This window comes from Seriola lalandi, unplaced genomic scaffold (assembly GCF_002814215.2).
Source record: "Seriola lalandi dorsalis isolate HSWRI2012SDOR001 ecotype SW California unplaced genomic scaffold, Sedor1 jcf7180002049664, whole genome shotgun sequence".
Taxonomy (NCBI): Eukaryota; Metazoa; Chordata; class Actinopteri; order Carangiformes; family Carangidae; genus Seriola; species Seriola lalandi.
The window spans coordinates 4,196-25,546 of NW_019520217.1; the positions used below are offsets into that span (position 1 = coordinate 4,196).

Genomic DNA, 21,351 nt, shown 5'->3' on the forward strand with positions numbered 1-21,351 from the left:
ACACTGGTAACATATTTTGTACCCCTGGGGTTCCTCGCGTCCAAAAAAGGACACACAAATAAAATGCTATAAGATCATCATATATCAATATTTTTTTCTGCTTTTTTTGCATAAATCTCTTAAACCACTTCAGTTCTGCTCAAACCTATCAAATGTTTATTAGTTTTCGGGATTTTAACCCTTTAAATGCCAGTTTGAAGACATGTCGCCTCTTGTTTTATTAATAAAAACAACACAGATTATGAGATATTTCCCACATAATACATGATGGAGGGATGTGACATTGTTTTATATCAGAGTCTTTTATATCAAGACATTTCTCAAAACCAGAATATGATCAGGGTGACTTTTGAACACTGGAAATAAATCATGTACTCATCCCGGCAGTAGCCCCCGTGGCACTCAAAATTTCCCTGGAATTTTCTAGTTTACTCTAGTACTGTATACTGAAGTAAAATTTTGTGGTACTTTTACCACAAAAGTAAAAGTACCACTCTCTCTCTCTCTCTTCTCGAGAGTCTGGCTGTTGAAGACAGAGCTCAAACAAATCTATGGGAGAAACGGGTCAGTGAACCTCTCAAACTCCTGCCATTTAGTACAAAACAGTACATAATATCAGCAAAATTATCACATGCTCAACACCACAAGACTCTCCTAAACACCTCTATGTGGTTTTGGTTTCTAGAGCCAAAAATGTGGAAATAGGAGCGAGTTACAAAAAAGGGTCAGTTATGGTTCTCCCCTGAAATCAGCTCCTAAATTTGCATTGCAGTCTATGGGACAGTTAGAGGGTACCTCCCATCAGTTTGAGGCTGACAGTTTAAATTCTGTTAGTCTCTGTGCTAAGGTAGTCAGTTTATATGAACAAGGACAAATTTCTCTACTAATGAGGTAGAAATGATGTGTCAAGATTGAAATATGTCGCCATGAGGACGAGTTGCACTGATTTTTTCAGACAAATTTTATAGCTTCTCCCACGCGATGTCATCCACTGTGGCCCTGAACATTCCGTGCAATACACACCCATTATAAACTGAGAAATGATCTGAAAAAAGCATGAACCTAAAACTGTAATAATTCAAAAACTGTACAAGATATCAAAGAGTTGAATACAAGTCCAATAGCTGAAAGGCTTGTGAACATTTTAGTTTGAATGAAGTCTGTGGCTGAAAGTATGCTGAAGTAGTTGAAGCCCGTTCCTGATATGCACTACAATGGCTGTGTCATCTGAGTATTTCTGGATGTGGCAGGACTCAGAGTTGTATTTAAAGTCTGCCATATAAAGGGTGAACAGGAACAGAGCCAGAACAGTCCCCCCAGTGCTGCTCATCCTTCCCTGAGACACAGTTATCCAGCCTGACATATGTGGTCCTCTTGTCAGGTAATCCTCAATCCAGGACGTGAAGCAGGGATCCACCCCTATCCCTTCCAGCTTGTCTTTAAGAATGGCGGATTGGATGGTGTTAAATTTCCATGAGAAATCAAAGAACATAATCCTCATGTAACCACCTGGCACATCCAAGTAAGAATGGGCCCGATGGAGCATGTAAAGGACGGCATCATCCACTCCAATATGTTCTTTGTAGGCAAACTGTAAGGGGTCAAGTGCATGTTCAATCTGTGGCCTCAGAAGGTGGAGAAGCAGCTGCTCCAGGGTGCTCATGATGTGGGATGTGAGGGCCACCGGTCTGTAGTCATTTATCTCAGTCGGTCGTCCTACTTTAGGTACTGGAACAAGACGTGATGTTTTCCACAGGACCGGGACCCTCCCTGTTTGTATGCCTAAGTTAAAGATCCTGTGGAGAGACTCAGCTAGCTGGGCTGCACAGTCCTTTAAGAGCCTCGGACACAAACCATCCGGGCCTGTTGCTTTTCCAGGACACAGCCTCTTGAACTCCGGTTTCAACACAAACCTGAGCTTCTGCCTGTCTCCATCCCTGAAGGCCTCCTTTTTCTGGTTGAGGAGGGTCTTGATGTTACTGGTGATCCAAGGTTTGTTGTTTGGAAAGCAGTGTACAGTCCTTGCTGGTATTACAGTGTCTATACAGAAGTTAATATAGTCTGTGGTACATTCAACCATTCTATCAAGGTCAGAGTCCTTGCTGTTATCATTTTCCTGTGACTCCAACAGGACATACCAATCTGTGCACTCAAATCAGTCTTTTAGAGACTCACTGGCCTCCGGGGTCCAGTTCCTGAATGAGCGGGTGGTTGCAGCATGCCTCAGTACACAGGGCTTGTAGGAAGGCTGAAGGAAAAACAGATTATGTTATATTACATTGTTATTATCTGATCTGCCAAGTGGTGGTAGAGCTGAAGCAGTGTAGGCCTCATTGACATTTGCATACAACAGATCAAGTGCCTTATTTTCTCTTGTGGGACAGTCAACATACTGAGTGAAGCCAGACAGGTGAGAGATGAGAGTGACATGGTTAAAATCCCCCGATATTGCAATGAATGTATCAGGGTGCTGGGTCACTACTCATGCAACAGTCTCATGGATGACGTCACACGTGGCTCCAGGCTCAGCTCGTGGTTGAATGCAAATAACAATGTGTGATGATGATGTGTGAGAACTCCCTCTGTACATAGTACGGTCTAAGACCAACTACCAACAGTTCAATTTCCCAACAGCAGATCTTCTCCTTCACTGTGATGTGACTGGGGTTGCACCATCTTTTGTTCACAAGCAGAACCAGTCCTCCACCTTTATTCTTCCCACTTGTTCTAGCGTACTGCAGTGAAGCAGGGTAAATCCACACAACGGTCGGGAGTGTTGTCGTTTAACCAGGTCTCTGTGAAACACATGAGACTACACTCACGATATGTTCAATGCTTCTTCACAAGTGCCTCCAGTTCATCACACTTGTTGGCCAGGGAGTTGACATTTCCCATGAGGATAGATGTAGAAAAGGCTTATATCTCCATCTCCTAGCCTTTAGCTTAGCCCTGGCTCTGCATCCACGGAACGGCTTCTTCAGCTCAGCCAGTATGGGATGTTTAACTCCATATCTGGTAAACTTTAAAGCCAGGAGTTCTTCCTTTTTGTACATTATTTTCTCCACTTTCAGACGAAACGACAAAGTAGAATAAAAAACATCAATCGACAAAAAAATATACTCATATATACAAATATATTGCAAAAAACTATGAGCAATGCGGACTTGCTGCCACTTGTTGCCAGCGCATCATTTGAATACATCTGATAATCTACAGAACAAGCTGAACGTTTTGATAGTTGAATGGTTTCTGTTTGAAAAAGTATGAAGGAGTAGTTAGAGACCGTGGAAAGGCGGAAGAAGTAAGACTAATAAAATATAAAGATTTGAAAAACAATAGTGTGAATGCCTCAGTTATAAAAGTTCTCACAGACACAGACCCTGCTCTTAGTGTCAATGGCAGAGAGAGCTTAACGTTTTTAAGTGTGGTTCAGTCTTTTGCATGTAAGAGCGGAAACACGAGCGATCTCTGGAAACATCCAGTGAAAGTCTGTTACCAATCCCATGGGACTTTTGGGAAAGTTTTGCAGGGTTTTATTATCTTCTACATGTTTCTCCAAAGTCTAGTTTCTGTGATTGGTATTTACATGTATCCTTGTGATGCGCGATGCTTCATGATGCCTTGTGAGTAATACTATCTGAATACTCCAACATCATGTGACATTGACAGAAAGAGTAGATACTGGGAAGAACAGTTTCCATTTAGGTCCAGCAACGGAAACCCTGAACCTCATCTAAACTTGTCCCTATTTTTCACCTTAACCCAAAATCTCACTTATCCACACCTTTTAATGTATATCTCTAGATTTCTTTTCACTAAGTTGTACCACTTGAAACTCAGATGTTTTAGTGTCACATTTAGGGATGTTTATTTTCAATTTTCCTTCTGACCAATAGCTGATGCTTGTTAACTGACCATTGACAGTTAATGAATGTCTGTAATGCCTTAAAAAATACTAATACACAGGGGTTAAAGTGGGCTGGAGCGATCTGGAACAGCAAATCTGTTTTCAATTAATAAGTAAATAAATCTGGAGTGTTGAAACAGAGAGTGAGACAGACGAGCAGATGCACACACACACACAGGCAGGTGAGAAATCCCTCCTGCCAGATCATCACACAAGGCGATGGTCCTTTTAATTTCATCGTTGCAGAAGAAGCGATGCCCCACTTAACCAGGAACACATAAAAGTTCCATGTTATAAATTCACGAGGTTATTATAAAGATCAGCTTTAAGTGTGATTAAACAAGACTAGGTCAAAACCTAGTATATGGCTGAAATCCTGATTTCATTACTGCGACGTCATCTAACAAAATCACCAAACACGAGTTAAAGACAAAGATTGAGCTGTGATTTCGGTTATAATTACTTATAAAATGATCACTCAGAGAGAAAGTTAGAAGAGACATGATATCTTTCTTTTTTTAAGTTATTTTTTATTATCTCGTTGTGAGAGAGACGGGAAAATTGGGGAGAGAAAAAGAGGATGACCCACAGCAAACTTCCCTCTCTCCCTCCCTCTCTCCTGCTGTGTCTCTCTGTTCGGTTTAGTTATTCCTCTGCCTCCTTTAATCATAATGGTACATGTAATGAAGTAGTTTATTTGCCGTAATGGAGGCTAGGCTCAATGTATTAAAACCGCTCCTCCGCTTCCCTGCAATTCCCAAGCATTCAGGTAACCAGAGCGGCTCGGTAGACTGCAGCTTGGCACGCCGCTGACCAGTGGGGGAAATATCATCAGTCAGTCCGTGACATCGCAGATTTTAGGGCTTTGATGGAACATGTCTCCAGCACAGTTTGCAGTGCACATTGCTCTGTTTTTAGTCAGACTGTAAATAGCCAAAATATCTCCAAACTACTGAAATTAAGTGGCCTCTCTTGTCGACGATATCTCTGTCCTTCAAGCTGCGTTCCACTTTTTCTTCAGTGTAGCTCATTTTGCCTTATTTGCTTACTCCGATCCAACTTCAAGCCTGTCAGCCACTGCGTGCATCTGTAAATAATATCACGTGCTGGCCTGCATTTATACCTCTCACCGTGCATCGTAATTTGCGCAACGCAGACCTCTATTCCTGCGACGATTGGCCATTCCTGAGTCATTGGTGGGCATGCTATAAGCATGGAATTTAATTATATCCAATGTTTATGGAACATTTTTAATATTTCTATCAAGGAAAATAATTTTGCGATAATTATTGTTATCGTTTTATCACCCAGCCCTACTAGCCGTATTACATTTTAAGTGATAACTAGAAAATTCCAGGGAAATTTTGAGTGCCACGGGGGCCACTGCCGGGATGAGTACATGATTTATTTCCAGTGTTCAAAAGTCACCCTGATCATATTGTGGTTTTGAGAAATGTCTTGATATAAAAGACTCTGATATAAAACAATGTCACATCCCTCCATCATGTATTATGTGGGAAATATCTCATATTCTGTGTTGTTTTTTTTAATAAAACAAGAGGGAACATGTCTTCAAACTGGCATTTAAAGGGTTAAAATCCTGAAAACTAATAAACATTTGGTAGGTTTGAGCAGAACTGAAGTGGTTTAAGAGATGTATGCAAAAAAAAGCAGAAAAAAATATTGATATATGATGATTTTATAGCATTTTCTTTGTGTGTCCTTTTTTGGACGCGAGGAACCCCAGAGGGTACAAAATGTGTTACCAGTGTATAATAAACCTGTAACAGTAACTGACATTAGATTCTAAAAATATGTCAAAAAAGACACTTTCTTGCAGAAATCCATACCTTCAGCTGTAACACAGCCAAAATGATCAGCAAATCAAAAAAGAAAAGTGAAGAAAATGTCCAAAAAAGGACAGAGGGACCCCTGAGGGTTAATAAAGCCCATGAACCGCTATTTTTAAATTACCACTATTATTTTTTTTTCTGTGCTAAATTTAACATTACTGGGGAGGAGAGCAACGCGACTAGAAGTGACAGCGAAAGAGGGCTAGTAGCTTCTCCTCTCCTCTGTCTCAGCGGAGACCGTCACAACTTCATTCACTCTTTTAACAAAACAAAAAAAAAGCAACGAAGGAAGCAGTAAATGGACTTACATATTTAAGACCTAACTAAATGTAATTTAAGACCTAACATGCGGCTAATGTAAAGCTAGCGGAGCTTGGAGAGTTGGTTATCTGGTTGCTAGGCGCATACACGCACGCACGCACACAGGTTAGGAGCTGCCGTTGCCATGGCAATGTGAAAATCTGCCCAGAATTTGGCTTCTACATGGTTTCAAACAACTGCAAATTATGAGAAAACCGTTACTTCTTTTCAAAAACTGAAAAGACCGTGCCAGACACTGATGCCATAAGTTTCTACAGTCTCTATTTTATTCAGATATTCCTTAAAATGAGCGAGTAAGCTCAGTGCGAAGACAGAGTGAGATTCTTTTGAAAAAAAAAAGACGATTACATTAGGTGTCAATGAGAGTGAGACAGGTATTGCTGCAGGACTCGGCACCCCCGTTTAAATTTTGTGCAGACCCTGCCTGTCAAAGTTACATTTTATGAATCCCAACAACTATGTCTACATTTTGAGAAAGAATTATTTGTCTCCTTTTTACGGTTTGGCCGCGAGCTCGAGTTAAAAATAAAAATAAAGGTTATTTTTTACTGCTTCACGCACTCTAGCCAACTGACGCTTTCACTCTAACTTGGAAGAAAAAGTGATTTGCACTCCTCCTTTGAGTGCTCACAGTTTGAAAAGTTTACATGTTATGTAAAAACAGTTCCTGTCTTTTTGAGAGAGCAGAAGTTTTCCTCCGTTTTATAGTTTGAATCACATTTCTACGTGCAGGTATGAGAGAGCTGGGTGACTCAGAAAAAAGGTGCAATTTTGTAGAAAAAAGGTTGGTTTCTAAAGAATATTCCAATGCATTTCTAATGCATTATTTATTCCCAGTTTTTTGGGAATAACTTTGGGAAAAATTGGAATTTTAACACCAAAAGTCATAGCACCCCTTTCGGGATCAAGACGCACGTTTTGATGTATATATTACCGGGGTTTTCTCAAAGCTGCGGGACAAGTTACGTGCTGAAATTTGGCGGAAGAATAATAAACCCGAAACAGAATATTATATATTCTATATATTATATACACGCCCCAAGGCACTCCTCTCAGCTATTCTAGCTGTAGAGGAGTGCCTCGGAGCTGAGCACCCGTGGCACTAATAAGCATTTGGATACTTGAGTTGTGTGACACAAGGGTGAAATAATTGAGTGAAAAGGTAACTTACTATGATTGGTTGAATTCCATAGTACAGGAGAATATCAGCTAAGGTGAATTGGTTTTCTGCCAAGTAGACCTTGTCTTGCAAGTAAAGGTTGAGATCCTGAAAGAGAAATTTCAAAACATAATCAGTTATGCAAGTTAGCTTATTACAATGCATTATGGTAAGTATTTGGTATACAGAAGGTGGTCCGTGGTTGTGGTTTGCGCAGTTGGTCATGTATTGATTGGTCAGGTGCTTGTGGTTTGATGTTTCTTGCTTTCTCTTATATTTCTTGTTTATACACACTCCACATTGTTACTGATGTCTTTTTATAATTTCACCTTATCTACAAATAGAACAATCATTCACTCCATTGCAATAGGGCCATGCCATATCATACTGTCTAAGATAACACCGGTATAAATTTTTACGTGATAAAAAAAGTGTCATCTAGTGATATCAATGATAAAGTGGAACCAACAACAACATGAGCCCAAACATGTCTGAGATCAAGAGCAGAGTGTCAGCCACCTATGGCGATTTAGTACCTAAAAAGGGAGCTACATCAATAGTATGGAAGTGGTTTGGATACAAGAAGTCAGACCTACTACAAAGCACAATACTTTGCAAAATATGCAAGAAAACTGTTACCGTTAAAGGTGGAAACACAACAAACCTGTTTCACCAGTTAGGCAAAAACACATTGTCAAGTTCAACCAGGCTATGAAGGCACGCGACGAGGAGATGCTAACAGCTGGTGATGTGCGGCCCAAAAGTAAACAAATCAAATCAACTGAGCATCGCTGGAGCACTCGCTAATTGCTCTCCATATGACAGGAAGAGCAAACGTTGGATGGAAATTACTGATACGGTTACATATTGCTTAGCCAAGGATATGATGCCAATCCAAATGGTGGAAAAGGAGGGCTTTAAGCAACTGGTTAAAAAGTTCAACCCAAGATACAACATCCCAGGTAGAAAATATTTTTCAAAAACATCCTTGAGTGTGATGTACGACGCATGCCGCGACAAACTAGCAGCTACACTATCGTCTGTGGAGTTTTTTGCCTCAACCACGGACATGTGTTTGAGCTGAACCGTGGAACCATATATCTATATGGTATATATGTATAGCCTGACCGTGCACTACATTGACAACGAATGGAAGTTACACAGCTCCTGCCTTGTGAAAGTTTCTTTCCTGAGGATCACCTGGGCGAAAATATTGCAAGTGGTTTAAGGGAGTGTCTTAACTTCTGGCATCTACATGAGGACAAACAGGTGTGTGTGACAACAGACAGCGGGGCCAATGTTGTTAAAGCCATTGCTCTCAATAACTGGACCAGACTGACACACTTTGGCCATCGTCTGCACAGTGGTATTAGTAAGTTTCCTTTACCATTAAAAAAAACCCCAAAACTTCCCAAAAAGTCAAGTAAGAACAAATCCAAAAATCATAATCCTCTCTTCTATAACCCCCCATCCCGATGCATATTCATAATAGCAGGCAGTCCCAAAACAATTACTGTCATGGATGATATTTAGGGAGAGGGTTTGTGTTTGTGTGTGTGTGTGTGTGTGTGTGTGTGTGTGTGTGTGTGTGTGTGTGTGTGTGTGTTTGTGTGTGTGTGTGTATGAGGGAGAGAGAGAGGGAGACTAACTATTTTCCTTTATCTTCAGAGAAAGATGTTAAGGACCCCAGGATTGACAGAGCAGTGGGAGTTGGAAAAAAGATTGTGGCTGCCTTTGCTCACAGCTGGAAGCGGCAGCGATGCTCAAGTGAAAATGGGCCTACCTTAGCACAAACTGGTCACAGAATCTCCCATGGCAAGATGTTGAGGTTCTTGATTCTGTGAGCAAGGCTCTAGGTCCTCTCCTTGAATTCACTGACGCATTCTCTGCTGAAGACTATGTCATCATGCATGAAACCTGTTCTTCACTTATTAGTGCCACGGGTGCTCAGCTCCGAGGCACTCCTCTACAGCTAGAATAGCTGAGAGGAGTTAATCTTCTGTTTCGTGTTTATTATTCTTCCGCCAAATTTCGGCGCGTAACTCGTCCCGCAGCTTTGAGAAAATATATATATATACACCAAAACGTGCGTCTTGATCCCGCAAGGGGTGCTATGACTTTTGGTCTTAAAATTCCAATTTTTCCCAAAGTTATTCCCAAAAAACTGGGAATAAATAATGCATTAGAAATGCATTGGAATTTTCTTTAGAAACCCACCTTTTTTCTACAAAATTGCACCTTTTTTCTGAGTCACCCAGCTCTCTCATACCTGCACGTAGAAATGTGATTCAAACTATAAAACGGAGGAAAACTGTTTTTACATAACATGTAAACTTTTCAAACTGTGAGCACTCAAAGGAGGAGTGCAAATCACTTTTTCTTCCAATTTAGAGTGAAAGCGTCAGTTGGCTAGAGTGCGTGAAGCAGTAAAAAATAACCTTTATTTTTATTTTTAACTCGAGCTTGCGGCCAAACCGTAAATAGGAGACAAATAATTCTTTCTGAAAATGTAGACATAGTTGTTGGGATTCATAAAATGTAACTTTGACAGGAAGGGTCTGCACAAAATTTAAACGGGGTGCCGAGTCCGGCAGCAATACCTGTCTCACTCTCATTGACACCTAATGTAATTGTCTTTTTTTTTTCAAAAGAATCTCTCTCTGTCTTCGCACTGAGCTTACGCACTCATTTTCAGGAATATCTGAATAAAATAGAGACTGTAGAAACTTCTGGCTTCAGTGTCTGGCACGGTCTTTTCAGTTTTTGAAAAGAAGTAACGGTTTTCTCATAATTTGCAGTTGTTTTGAAGCCATGTAGAAGCCAAATTCTGGGCAGATTTTCACATTGCCATGGCAACGGCAGCTCCTGACCTGCGTGCGCCTAGCAACCAGATAACCAACTCTCCAAGCTCTGCTAGCTTTACATTAGCCGCATGTTAGGTCTTAAATTACATTTAGTTAGGTCTTAAATATGTAAATCCATTTACTGCTTCCTTCGTTGCTTTTTGTTTTGTTTTGTTAAAAGAGTGAATGAAGTTGTGACAGAGAAGAGGAGAAGCTACTAGCCCTCTCTCGCTGTCACTTCTAGTCGCGTTGCTTTCCTCCCCAGTAATGTTAAATTTAGCACAGAAAAAAACATAATAGTGGTAATTTAAATAGCGGTTCATGGGATTTATTAACCCTCAGGGGTCCCTCTGTCCTTTTTTGGACATTTTCTTTACTTTTCTTTTTTGATTTGCTGATCATTTTGGCTGTGTTACAGCTGAAGGTATGGATTTCTGCAAGAAAGTGTCTTTTTTGACATATTTTTAAAATCTAATGTCAGTTACTGTTACAGGTCTATTATACACTGGTAACACGTTTTGTACCCTCTGGGGTTCCTCGCGTCCAAAAAAGGACACACAAAGAAAATGCTATAAAATCATCATATATCAATATTTCTTTCTGCTTTTTTTGCATAAATCTCTTAAACCACTTCAGTTCTGCTCAAACCTACCAAATGTTTATTAGTTTTCAGGATTTTAACCCTTTAAATGCCAGTTTGAAGACATGTTGCCTCTTGTTTTATTAAAAAAACCAACACAGAATATGAGATATTTCCCCACATAATACATGATGGAGGGATGTGACATTGTTTTATATCAGAGTCTTTTATATCAAGACATTTCTCAAAACCAGAATATGATCTGGGTGACTTTCGAACACTGGAAATAAATCATGTACTCATCCCGGCAGTAGCCCCCGTGGCACTCAAAATTTCCCTGGAATTTTCTAGTTCAGTAATACTATCCTACAGGCAAAGGAGAATGACACAGACCTCACAAAGACAATCAAGAAGTCAGTACTGGACTACATGAACAGTAAATACGGAGACACCGTGACGATGAATGATGAATCTGGTAACTCTAATTGACCCACGCTTCCACACTGAATACATGAGCAAAAGTGAGAGCAAAGCTATCCAAGCCAGAGCAGTTCATGAAGTGGAATACCTTCTATCAGAGCAGAGTCGCACAGCTGTATCTGAACCCCCCTCTTGAAACAGCACAAGACACCCAACCGAAGAAGACCCTTGGAAGCTTTTTCAAGGGCACAGGGGTGTCTGACAGAGAGAAATCACAGCTACTTGAAATGTCCACCAGCAGACAGCGAGAGTATTCCTCTCAAGTGGTGGAAAACGCATGGGGTGAACTTTCCTCGGATCAGCCGTTTAGCCAAGAAATACCTATGCATCCCTGCTACCAGCGCTGCCCCTGAAAGGCTGTTCAGCACTGGAGGGAATGTAGTAACATGTCAAAGATCAGCTCTTAAGCCAACATCAGTGAATATGCTGGTGTTCTTGACAAAGAATCTAAAGCTCTGACTGTGATGTGTTGCTGAATGGCTAATTAACTCTTATTTGTACAGTTCCAGCACTGACATTCTAAATAACCTCATTTCATGGTACATCCATTTTATGTTTACACAAGAAATTAGAGGCAATGCAACAGTTCCAGCACTGATATTCTACCTCATTTGATGGTAATGGAAAAGAAAAGATGCAAGGCAACTGTTATTTAAGTTTTGACAGCAATATTTTATTTTTATAAGCAGTGAGTGTTTAGATTTTGACTGATGGTTTGTTTGGATTGCTGCTGTTAGTTTACATTTGTACTTAAAATTTGAGGTCAATTTTACTGGGTGACAATATTGTGCAGGCTCCTGAAGAGTTACAAGCTTAAGTTACTTTAGTTATTGTTATTGTAAAACTAAAGTGTTAAGCAGTTATGTTATACTTTTACTTAAGATTTCCAGGGAAAATACTACCTTGAATCTCCACCTTTTGGCAATAGATTCACACTTCGAATTAGGTTTCATCAATGACAGTAGCTCATTGGAAAAGAAGGATGGAAAATAATAATTCATTTTGTTTGCACTTATAAATGCTGCTGCCTGCAGCCCACCCCTACATTGCACATGTCATGCACACCACACTCTTGTAGATGACTCAAACGTTTTCCTGAAAACTCACATTTGAATGTCTTTCATCTGGGATGTGAAAACACAAGAATGTAACAGTCAGAGAAAGTAATGCCAGGAATATGGCAAAACCTTTAACGTTCAGTGGTCTGGCTAGTTTTGGCTGCATGGCACACGGTCTGCAGCTGGCTGTCCAAGACGGCATTCTGAGCCAGTGCAGCATCTCAGATGTAGAGGTAACAGGGTTAGGGTTAGGGCTAATAACCCTAAGGTAAGGGTAATGAACTGGAAACCAAGAAGGCACAAACCACAACCAGCAAGACTTCGGTCCATAACCACATCCTTTGAGAAAGGGAAACAATTCTCCATGGACAGTGTTAAAGCTAAAGTGATCAATAATAAGGTGATGAATTCATTGCATTAGATGACCATTTCTCCGTTGTGGAGGATGTAGGGTTTGGAAACCTGACGTAGTATATGGAACTCTGCTACATACTGCCCAATCGTCGTCATTTTGCTGACATCTGTCTCACTTAAATGTACAACCTTGTGGCCACAGTAAAAAAAAAAAAAAAAAAACTGTACTTTCTCTTTCACTCCTTTATTGAAAAATATGAATAAAAAAACAAAAAAGAAAGAAAGGTGGCATGTAGCCTTCAAGAATTTAAAATAAACATTACTGTGCTAAAATATACAGTCAGTCAACTTTTTTATTGCAGAGCATTTTAATACTCTGAGACATAAAAATAAGGACATATAATAGATATAACAATAAAATGAAAAATTTTGACACTGCAAAAAAGAACAGTGGCATGTAGCCTTCAAGTATTTAAAGTAAACAATACTTTGCTAAAATATAAGCAGTTTTATCGCACAGCATTTCAACTGTGGTTTGGAAAGTGCGCACCGTTTACAAACAGGCTTTTGCGGGTCCATAATCGACCCCTCATCATCCGCCTCGAAAGCAAAATATTTCCAAACACGACTCTTCTGGCTTTTTCTTTCAACGAGCCGAGGTGCTGCAGCTAGACCAAGTTGTGGCCTGAACTTGTCGCCATCTTCCATTTGTTATTGCAGTTAGACTGCAGCCTAGTAGTGGACGTTCCTCATCCTCCCTTGGGCAGAGGCTGAGCATGTGCCGGAGAAACTGTGCTTAAACATGTTCAGAGTCACTCATATGTTGCCAGTGACGCAGTAATTAGAGTTAATGTTCTTTTACACATGTTTTTGGTAGATGTTGTCACTGACATGCTGTCACTTTTGAGGTAAGACACTCTACCATGACATAAGTTGCTCATACAGGTAATGACATTCTGCTTGAGCACAATGAGACCTGATGCATGAGCGGGTGTGACGAGCACTCATTCAACTGCCTCCCTCAATGGGATGTCTCTTACGTTACTTCCTAAGAGGGTGACTACCAATCTCGTCAAGTGTTGGTAATTTCGGTACCTTCGATACCATGAAAAAACTATCACCACTAATAATCACCAGAGCTCGGCAAAAGAAAACAGGAGTCAAACAACTTATCCCCGCTGTTTTCAAGAAGCCTCTAGATATAAAAGCAGACCGGACCAAAGAAATTACTGAAGCTATTGGCATACACATTTCAACAACTACACGCCCATATGCAGTAGTAGATTAAACTAGAAAATTCAATGCTGCTTGGTGCATGTACTTCACTCCTCACGTTTCAATCTGTACAAAGGACTGTACTTTTAGTTTCAAACATGTCGTGGAAACTCATCCTGACACGGACCTCAGTCACTGCAAGTGTGCCTCAAAAAGGGACACTTGCTGTCACTTGCTGTCACGACTGGCCAAAATAACCTCCACATTTTTGGCTCTAGAAACACCAAAGCCAGATATGCAGTGCATGAAGGTCTTGTGCCAGTCATGGTCCACTCATGGTTCTGACAGGAGTTACTGTTTTTTCACAAATAGTCGTTTGAGAGGCTAGCCGAGCCAAAATCACACCCAGATCTGTCTTCCAGCTAGACACAGGTGTTCGAACCAGCTCATTAAGAGGCTCTTTGATCTCTGTGATTTTTACCAACACAGACACACACACAGGCAGAACGTTGTTTATGAATTAATACTCATAGAGAGAGATTACAGTTCAGACTGGAGAGTACAACAGTAAATACAGCAGCAGACATATTAAATTTACTTTGCGCTTCGAGCTACAGGAACTGTTTAACCATCATAGTAGCTCTCCCATAGACTGCAATACAAATTCAGAAGCTGATAGCAAACAGCAGGTCTCAGGTCTAATCAGGTGCTACTAACACAGTGTCTGGGCAGAAATGGACAAAGCTGATTCTTATTGGCTAATTGGACTCATTAACTCTTACCCCTTTTAGCATGTATAAGGCGAATCAGCACTGTGTATGTGTGTGTGTGTGTGATTGTGCTTGTATACAGTGTGGTGGTTTTTGAGGAAGTGATGGGAGTACCCTCCACTTCTCCCATTGCAATACAAATTCAGGAGCAGGTGTTACTGGGCAGGAATGGGTAAAGCTGATTTTGATTCAATTTTGGTTAAAAACCATTATTGTGAGGTCATTTTGGCCAGGTCAGTGTCAGGATAAGTCTCTACGACATGAATGAAACTGAGAGTAACGTCCTTTGTACAGATTGAAACGTGAGGAGTGAAGTACGCACATCAAACAGCAGGCACATTCAAAATTTCTCCAGGAATTTTCTAGTGGTAACATTTTATTCTATATAAAAAAGAAATGAATGATAGCCCTATTAATGTTTGTCTGTATTAATTATTCATATTTAATATTTTATTTCAAGATTTATTACTTTTCTAATCATGTTTACATTTACATTTAATTGTGTTTATTTTATTTTTCACTGTGATAGAGTGATGGGCTGAAAGACTTTAAAACAGTTCAGTTATTTTTTAATCATGAAGATTTCTTTGCTTCCCTGGAACAAAGCAAACAAACAATAAACATTGGTATTGGCATCTGCCATCAGCTATTGACCAAATTGTTATTTTAAACATCGGTTCCATCGGTACTGCCCCACAATTTCACAATTGGTGCATCGCTAATCATGGTTGTCATAAGACTGTACCACAATGAAAAGTGTCTCTCCTACCAGGCTGCTGACAGGGCTGTCAGCCAGACCTGGAGCTGAGAGTAGTGGGGTGGGGTGACTTGGTTTGAAAGATTTACAGCCTGCCACACTGCTGCTCCGTCACTGCTATGTAATGTGAGGCAGCTAAGAAAAAAAAAAAAAAAAAGAAAATGCAGTGGGTCGACTCTCAAAATGCAAGTTGACTTGGGGTCTTCTCATCTGCATCTACTCATGGACTTTTAGGGGACTATCCTAGATCCTAGCTTGCGTGTGTGTTGTGCTATGTGAACAGGAATAATATGTAACCTAAAGGGGTATATCATTTCTCCCCATGACTGGCGACTTAGTACAGATGCGTAGAAAGACGGCTATTTGTTTACTACATTACCAAATGACTAAATCTAATGAAGCTGTCGTAAATTTGGACAGCATGATGTGTATTTTTCAGTCCATGTATGTGTGTTCAAAGTTGTGTACAGACGTGCTGGTCCCAGAGGAAGGGACCATCTTTAGCACTTGTACACTGTGCGAAGGAAACATTCCATGCACAAAGAATCTTGGGGGCAAATGGGAGTTATTGTGCAGCAAGAGTGGGTGATGCCAAACAAGGCATGAAGACTGCAGACTTCCTCCCTTTACACAATCAGATCCTTACTTTTCTTAGCCTACAGCCATGGAACTGAAGCCCAGTCAAGCATCAGATGAGAGGGCGCTCTCCTGTCACACCCAGCCAGCACATGGTGATCAAAAACTGATTTCTTATATACCTGCAACTGAACTGTGCACTCTTATACATAAAGATACTATAGTAGGGGTGGAATGGTTCACAAAACCTTGGGTTCGGTTCGTATCACAGTTTTGGTTTTTTTTTGCAATTTTTAACACTCCAGAAATACCATACATAAGCATAAGATATATAGCCTAATAATCAACCATTTACAGTTTAAAAAAAATCTGTTATTCTCGAGGACATGTCATGTAGTCATGCAAAAACTGAAAGAATTATAGCCGCAAGCCGCAATTTGCGGGTTCTGACTGTTTTGCGCTCCACTGAGAGAAGCAGCCGTATTTCAGCTACTTAATGCTTCTACACACCTACTCGCCATAACAACCTGGAGATATCCAACAAGTTCTAAGATGATCGGACAAATGGTTAACAATTTGTGGCCAATATTAGCTAAGCTGTGCCATTGGCAAAGACATTTTGGTCGATGGTGGCCACATTTTTTGACCAATCTAGCTCATTTGTAATAGAAATGTGCCTCTCAGTCACCCAAGGTTATATACAAAGTTTGGTATTCAGGGTTTTTCCTGCATAAAGAATTTGCGAGGCGGCTGCCTCCGTCAAATTTCGTGCCGCCTCCGCCTCCCAACAAAATTCTAGTAGACCTACTTGTTTTCTTGGTACTCTGTGGATTTGACATTTGTAACTGCAATTGCGGTTGTACGCCACTACAGCAATGTAGTGGAGCTGTATCATAATCTGTGCATCAGGCAGAGCCATCCAAAATTGCCAAAGAAGTAGTATATGAACGTGCTGGATTTTCTGCCTGCAGAAGGAGGCGGCGACCTGATTTTGCAGCTCTTCAAACAAGTGAATAGTAGCTCTTTTACATCCAGCCACACCCAGCTTTGTGAAAAGTTTCTCCAATGTATGTTTTTTTTTGCAGAAATGTCTAAAATCACAGATTATTTTAAAAAGAGTTTGCAAGGAGGAGAATCAGGTGACAGGTGAAACAGTGCAGAATGCAGACATCATTAATTCATGTTACTGACGAGATACGGTTAATCTGTCAGGACTGAAAATAGGCATAGTTCTCAGCCACAAGTGGAAGGTACAAGTGGAGGAGAGGATCAGAGCGTGTGTACCAAGTCTTTAGGAGTGTATTAACAAGTGTATTAAAGCCGACGTTTTCATGATTTTAACTATTAACTACTACTAATTTTTATTCATCTTCAGATATGCTCTCAAAAGCATAGAGTGAGTGGCTTTGACCTGCAGTGGCTGGAGAGATAATGAAAATATAAATATTGCTGACCCCCCCCCCCGTTGTACCCGTTAGTACCACCCCCGTCTAATTTTCTGCCAGGAAAAACTCTGGTATTGATAAAGTAAAAATTAGAAAACTTTTGAACCCTAATAATAAAGCGGAGCAAAAACAAAAGGGTTCTACCACTTCAGGGTGAGAACCTTAATGAGGCAGTTTGACAAAACTGAGCTTTTCATCTCCCACCCCAAAGTAATGTAATGGGCAGTCACAGTTAGGAAACTTTCAGTGGCCCTGGAGGTCCATCCATCCTTGACAACAAGTAATCGGTATTGGCCCTGAAAAAAACCATATCAGTCAATCCCTAAAAATAATGCTGGCAAAGTGTGTAGCAGGTTTTAGACAGAGCACCATTGTTCTACAAAATAATTACACTTTCAGAAAAGCAAAAAAATATGAATGAATGTGTGCAAGAATTCTTAGTTTTTTGCCCTATGAGTAGGTCATGTACAGGCTAAAATAGCACAGAAATTTAACTAATAACTACCTACTACTACTGATGGCAGCACAATATGGACAAAATTTCATACCTTGATATTTATGCCAAATGTTTCGATAGCGATACGATCTAAAGCCTTTTTTCCCTGAAAAATAGGTTTAAAAAAATGAAGGTTGATTTATATTTCAGCACTAGAAAATAACGTGTTCATTCATTAGAACAGATATTCCTCTCCAAGTTCTTCTCCAGAAATGTTTGTAAAAACTATGTTAAATCCCTCGGCTATGGTTAATATTTTGTTTAAGATGGTTTTCACACCCAAAAAAAGAAAATCATAAACTAGGCTGTAAGCACATTTATGCTTACTTACTCATTGAAAAGATCTGGATCAGGCTTTATGCCACGCCCACCACGAGTGCTTGTGCTCAGTTGACAGGTGAAACAGTGCATATAAATACATGATTAGTGGAGAAAACATTGGAGAGACTCAGCCACATGTTTGAGCCTCAGTCAGACCCAGAATCAGATGAGGAATTTGTTGTGCACCAAAATCGGCAACTAGCAGACGTATCAGAATGGTTAGCGTAATTAGCATCATGTATTTGTTTACGTTGCTTGTTAGCTTGTGACCGTCAGTTGCTGATGCAAACTCTTACTCTCTGTACTGACAAGGTTTCAGGTTTATTTTGCCAGCTCCTTGTTTCTGCAAGTTGAAGGGATTGCTTCCTTAGTTATATGACGTATGAAACCCTGGCTTTCTGAATCTATTTTTATGAGACTGTCAATGGCTTGTTACAGTTCCAAGGTGGAAATGTGCAGCCATGGCTTAGACTGCTTATTCCACTCATGATATGTCTTGTCTCATTGGAGGGGGTCTTTAATGTTGCTAGGCTAGTGAGTGTATTCAAGTCTGTATATAGTGGTTCTTTAAAGTGTTAGCCTTAGTTTAAAGTTTAAAGTTTAAGCCTTAAAAAAAACTGCAAGTTACCTGCAAGTAAACCTGGGGTAATCTTGGAGTTTCGCATGTAATGTGTTTTGCTGAGGAAATAAACTGACAGGTGAATATCACCACAGTGACATCTTTACTGCAGAAATAAGGCACTGAAAAAATCTGTCAAACAGAAAAGAATTACATCTGTCGCAGATGATGAGCTCAAAAAGACTATAGTCTGAAAAAAGTTATTGCCCGGGAAAATTGTTAATTATGCGAGAGGAATGGACCTGCTACAGCAATTCAGTCAACTGACTGGTGGCCACAGGGAAAGAGATTTTGGGGCGCTCAGTTGGAAACCTAGATATGGTGGTTGAAAACCTCACCGGCGACATCTGTTGGGTGAAACGCTTAGGGGTCTGAATTCTTTCTAAATGCACTGTATGTCTCCAGCCACCAGGCCTCACAACCTTTAGGGCGGAAACCCTGAAATCTTGATTGAATTGAAGTTTTCTATCTGTCATTTTGAAAATGCATTTTTTCTGTTAAAAGGAGACAGTCATCAAAAAAACCTGTGATAACATCCAGGGAGTTAAAATATTTGTGATCTCTAAAGACAAAGAAGGAACTGACCTCACGCAGTATTAGCCTAACTGGCTTAAAGTGGAGGAACTGACCTCACGCAGTACTAGCCTAACTGGCTTAAAGTGGAGTAATACACTTTACCATTCATTCAGCTAACTTTGGGTTCAGGGCCAAAGTGGCCTGGCTTGTCACATTACATGAGTGACAAGACGACTTCTGAAACAAGTCTGAGTTTGTAAAATTATGAAATTCTTATTTGCATCCTGGGGTAAGAAGGTTTAAGAATTAATGCAGTTGACAGTTTTATCTCTGGATAATTTAATGGGAGATGACTCGTGTGCTTGACAGAAGAAGAAGAGCATTACGGATGGAGCTAAAGCAGCAGGACAGGACAGGACGCCAACGGGCACCAGGGTTGAGCTGCTCAGGGCGACTTTCCTTCTCTAAGTGGCAGCATTAAAATATTTAAGAAGCCTGTCCAGATAACATGCTGCCACACAGCATGATGCCTCACCCATACCACACACACACACACACACACTTCATGGTGACAGGTCAGTGCCAAGAGGCACCAAGCATCCAGCAGACCAATGGCTGATGATCTATTTCATGCTGACTGGCGTCAGGCATACTAAAACATTTTTCTCTGTCGTGTGGGGCCATGTCACTGAAGGGCAATACATCACACTGTATTCCTGTCTTTTGTGCCTTAACAAGACCAGTGCACACAAATGCATCAGTTTAGCTGATGGACAGAGAAAAAGGAGTGTGAATCAATCATTCATACAATCATACATACAGATAACTTTAAGTCTACAGAAGCAATACAACAGCAATTTCAAAGCACTTTCCTTGAATATCAGCTTCTCTACCTTCAGGATGGTCTTGATGTCATCCTTTGTGCAGTTGTTCAGCTTGGTGACTCTGTACTCCAGCCATTGCTGCACCACAGCCCTGTTCTCTGCAGAGTTACCCAACAGCTCCAAGCGCTTGGCCTCCTTCACCAGGTGACAAGCGAGTGTCACCAGTCCCACCAGGGGAGGACCATTATTATTCTGTAACACAGGTACCTGCATGGAGAGGAGAGACAGGGAGAACGCAGTGAGATGGAAAGAGAAGAAAAAGAAGAGAGAAAAAAAAGAATTTAACTTGTTCAAGTGATCAGTGAATGCTGATAACTTTGCACATTCATGAATAAGTGGAGAGTCTCATGCACATTGATTAGCAGCATTTCACTTGATCAAACAGATTAAGTCATATTGTGTATGTTCGTTAACATCCAGATGAATGGGCTCATTATGGCTATGCGAGAATAATGGCTGTGTTAACTTTCAGTACAGCAGCCTTGAAGATTTTGAAGCAATACATTTTTAGTTATACTCTTCTCCCTCCTTCAGTCATCAGTTCCTCAGGAGCAAACCTTACACCTCCGCACAGATAATCTGTAATAGACAGCTCACTTCATCCCTCAGTTTACCTCTATTCACTCCACCTTTCACTTTATTTCTGTTAACGGGCATGCGCAAAGCATGGAGCTATTTCCATTGTGCTAACGTGTGCAATAAATCAGCTGACATCGCGTGTAGCTGCCTGGATTTACTCTGAATATCATCCTAACTAATGCATAAAACCACTGGGTATCAACTGATGACACGAGGTAGATATACCAATAGAACTACCTGTATTTCCAACACGCATTACTAGCTTGTTAGCATTACCATGCTTGCTAGCGTTATACAGCTTACAAACTTCCTTTCTAATAAAACAGAGGTTTAAAGCCAGCAGTGGACGCCACAAAAATGTCATATCACCTTTTTATCCCCTTGAGTACTGTACTTGTTCGGCTTTTTAAGTCCTAAATATTTCTCCAGCGATGATAGCTCCCGTAACGCCATGTTTGTCACTATCGGTGGGGCAGTGAGTGCAGTGTGGGTGAAATCTGATTGGGTAAAATTGACTACTCCCGCCCACCAAAGTTTTACTGACTGTAGACTCAACCAATGAAAATATAGAATTTGAGTCTTTCATTACGTTGCATTAGTGAATGAGCCTCCATGCAC

General features: G+C 40.5%; 1 protein-coding gene across 1 annotated transcript; it reads right to left on the reverse strand.

Annotated features, from left to right (window-relative positions):
* Nucleotides 1-943: 943 nt before the first annotated feature.
* Nucleotides 944-21,212, reverse strand: eef1e1 (eukaryotic translation elongation factor 1 epsilon 1). Its single transcript, XM_023398597.2, has 4 exons — nt 21,103-21,212; nt 20,164-20,361; nt 7,253-7,348; nt 944-2,248 (listed from the first exon to the last, which is right to left on the reverse strand). The coding sequence occupies exons 1-4, from the start codon at nt 21,184-21,186 to the stop codon at nt 2,156-2,158; spliced, it is 471 nt and encodes a 156-aa protein (XP_023254365.2). The 5' UTR covers nt 21,187-21,212; the 3' UTR covers nt 944-2,155.
* Nucleotides 21,213-21,351: the final 139 nt, after the last annotated feature.

Coding starts and splice junctions, on each gene's coding strand:
- eef1e1 (XM_023398597.2), bottom strand. CDS start 21,186: ATGGCGTTACGGGAGCTATCATCGCTGGAGAAATATTTAGGACTTAAA. Junction 20,362..21,102: donor GTACTCAAGGGGATAAAAAG/GTGATATGACAT, acceptor CTCTCCATGCAG/GTACCTGTGTTACAGAATAA. Junction 2,249..7,252: donor ATGGAATTCAACCAATCATA/GTAAGTTACCTT, acceptor TTTTTCCTTCAG/CCTTCCTACAAGCCCTGTGT.